General features: G+C 49.2%; 1 protein-coding gene across 1 annotated transcript; it reads left to right on the forward strand.

Annotated features, from left to right (window-relative positions):
• The first annotated feature begins 340 nt into the window (after positions 1-340).
• On the forward strand, positions 341-1,459 carry LOC108789521 (extensin-2-like). The gene is made up of 2 exons (XM_018559556.1): positions 341-499; positions 722-1,459. The coding sequence occupies exons 1-2, from the start codon at positions 341-343 to the stop codon at positions 1,457-1,459; spliced, it is 897 nt and encodes a 298-aa protein (XP_018415058.1).
• Positions 1,460-3,503: the final 2,044 nt, after the last annotated feature.

The raw sequence follows: 3,503 nt of genomic DNA on the forward strand, positions 1-3,503 counted from the left end.
GGTCAGGAGTCAATCAATGTAGACCAAGAATAGGCAACCTTCAGCTGTTGTGGAACCACAAGTCCCCCGATGCATTGCAAGAGGCTCTCAGGTGGTCTGTACGGGCTCTCAGGTGATCTATAAGGGCTCTTAGGTGGTCTGTGCAGGCTCTAAGGGGGGCTGTGCGGCTCTTAGGGGCATTGTCTGGCCTCTCAGGGGGGCTGTGTGGCTCTCAGGTGATCTATAAGAGCTCTCAGGGGGTATATATGGACTCTCAGGGCCCCAGTGAGTGGCCGTCTAATATGCCGGATTAGAGGGCCGCTGCTGCCTCCTCTCTTGCCTGGCTCTCCAATATGAGGTTATGGCGCTAGTGTGCGTGCGCCAGCCAGATACCTCAGAAACCTCGTGTCAGTCCTTAGTGTCAGTGCGCCTGCGCTGCTTCTCTCCCGTGGTGTTCTACAACTCCCCTCAGTGTGCCTGCACGGCTTCTCTCCCCATAGTGTTCTACAACATCCCCTCAGTGCGCCTACACAGCTTCTACCCCCATGGTGTTCTACAACTCCCCTCAGTGTGCCTGCGCGGCTTCTCTTCCCATAGTGTTCTACAACATCCCCTCAGTGCCCTGCGAGGCTTCTCACCCCCATGTGGTTCAAAACCTCCCCTCGTTGTGCTGCAGGGGTTTCTCTTCCCATAGTGTTCTACAACTCCCCTCAGTATGCCTGAGCGGCTTCTCTCCCCATAGTGTTCTACAACATCCCCTCAGTGCGCTTGCGCGGCTTCTCTCCTCATAGTGTTCTACAACTCCCCTCAGTGTGCCTGCACGGCTTCTTCCCCCATGGTGTTCTACAACTCCCCTCAGTGTGCCTGCGCGGCTTCTCCCCCCATGGTGTTCTACAACTCCCCTCAGTGTGCCTGCGCGGCTTCTCTTCCCATAGTGTTCTACAACTCCCCTCAGTGTGCCTGCGCGGCTTCTCTCCCCATAGTGTTTTACAACTCCCCTCAGTGTGCCTGCACGGCTTCTCCCCCCATGGTGTTCTACAACTCCCCTCAGTGTGCCTGCGCGGCTTCTCTTCCCATAGTGTTCTACAACTCCCCTCAGTGTGCCTGCGTGGCTTCTCTCCCCATAGTGTTCTACAACTCCCCTCAGTGTGCCTGCGCGGCTTCTCTCCCCATGGTGTTCTACAACTCCCCTCAGTGTGCCTGCGCGGCTTCTCCCCCCATAGTGTTCTACAACTCCCCTCAATGTGCCTGCGCGGCTTCTCCCCCCATGGTGTTCTACAACTCCCCTCAGTGTGCCTGCGCGGCTTCTCTTCCCATAGTGTTCTACAACTCCCCTCAGTGTGCCTGCGTGGCTTCTCTCCCCATAGTGTTCTACAACTCCCCTCAGTGTGCCTGCGCGGTTTCTCTCCCCATAGTGTTCTACAACTCCCCTCAGTGCGCCTGCACAGCATCCGACAACGACATCCGACATATCAAATAATTGTTACTGTGCCTGCGTGCCCATCAGTTAAACAGTACGGCGGACCTGGGCTTGCGTGCCAGCAGAGAGGGCCCCGCGTGCCCGCTCAGGCACACGTGCCATAGGTTTGCCACCACTGCCCTAGTCCATGAGATTAGTTTAATTTAAAAAGCACATAGGGGCTTTATTTCTAAAATATGAATGTGACATTCAATGCACATTCACTTCACATTCGAAACATTTGCCCAGAAGATTCATCTGCACAGCTCCTGCTTCTTAGTTGCTCTTCTAACTCTAGATACAATATAGAGTTGTATTAACAGAGGCCCTGAGTGCTGAATCTGTATGTATGTGTACACATAATCTAGCACTCTGCTGCAGATCACCGGCCCGCACACCCCCAATTGTGGGCACTGGTCATACCAACAGTCTGTCATCCCCTTTAAGCTAATCATTCAATGGAAAAAGGAAGCCGCCCTTCAAAATAGGAGCCGGCATTAGACTTTTATTAATCCAACTGGTGCAAAAGAAGTCGCCCGAACCCTCTAGCTCTCAAGTGTTTCATTCAACAATCAGCTCATTTGTAGAGCATACACATATAAACATGTCCTTGTTATTGTTAGAAATCAAAGAGCAGACAGCAAGGAAGCATAGCTAGAGATGTAGAATCTACATATCACTAAGGAAAATACAAATATACAATAATAGGCAGAACATATCTAGAACTGGTGCAAAGCTGAAGAAGGCAGTGACACTTTTGGGTCTACTGGGGTCTAACTGCATTTTAGCCACTAGATGAAGTTGAGGAGCATAGAACAAAATACTTATTTTATATGCTCCTTATCGCCATCCAGTGGTCAAAATGCAGTATTACATTACTTACATTTGAAGGGAAAAGAAAATATATCTAAGAACGTTCATTTTTGCCTCACAGAATGAACGTTCAGAAAGATATACAGACAGAGATTTGCAGGGCAAATGGCTCTGCAAATCGTTTATAATGAGACCCCTTTGTGTTTACTATTTGAGGATAAAACAGAATGCTTTAGGCCAGCTTTACACCTGTGCAGTGTGTTAGGGCATGCACACCAATGCATGTTATGTGGTACATTGCGTTAAGGCAGCTAATTCATTTTGAATGGGCAGCGTAACGCAGCCCGGTACACCGGGAACTGCACCTAACCCTTTTTTTGAAAACACATTTCACAGCAACACATAGGAGGCAGCACTACAACACACCACATTTGCTACTTGCCGATACCAATTACCAACACCTCTTTTTATTGTCATGTGACAGTTTTTCTAAAACAATACAGATTTTAGGATAGTGGTAGAGCGCCAGAGCCAGGTCCCAGCTGCAACCCTGGTAGTTCTGCCACTGACTCCAAGCTGTAGAGGGACTACAAATCCTACCAATACATTATTTAACAATGTTGTGTGCGGTCTTACCAGGGCTGTGGACGGTCTCACCAGGGCTGTGTGCGGCCTCACTAGGGCTGTGTGAGGTTTTACCAGTGCTCACCAGGACTGTGTGCGGTCTCACCGGGGCTGTGTGCGGTCTCACCGGGTTTGTGTGAGGTTTTACCAGCGCTCACCAGGGCTGTGTGCGGTCTCACCAGGGCTGTGTGCGGTCTCACCATGCTTCCCATGGGTCAGAATGGCCATGTAAATATGCTGACCAATGAGGAGCTCACCATTTGCGAGCATTATGCTCATTACGTACTGCTGGTGGGGGATCACACAGGTATGGGCAGCAGGGGGCTGGAAGAGGTGGCCATGTGGTATCGGTAAGTTAATTTTTTTATATTTTGTGAGAAAGTGAAGTTACCCTTTAAAGAACATCCATTAGCAATATTCCGGTTACATTTGTTGCTGTTCATAGACACAATTAGATGCATTTATAAAACCTAGGCAGGGTAAAGAAAACAACCATTCATAGATAAACTGCTCTATATAATGGGTATACATGTAGAATTCCCAGATCTAGAAGGCAATTGTAGACAAGACTGTAATCCAGTAACAGTTATGCTATGAAATGTCTATATTAAGCAGTGTAACGTTCTAT

This window comes from Nanorana parkeri, unplaced genomic scaffold (genome assembly GCF_000935625.1).
Source record: "Nanorana parkeri isolate BGI_ZX_2015 unplaced genomic scaffold, ASM93562v1 scaffold404, whole genome shotgun sequence".
Classification (NCBI taxonomy): domain Eukaryota; kingdom Metazoa; phylum Chordata; class Amphibia; order Anura; family Dicroglossidae; genus Nanorana; species Nanorana parkeri.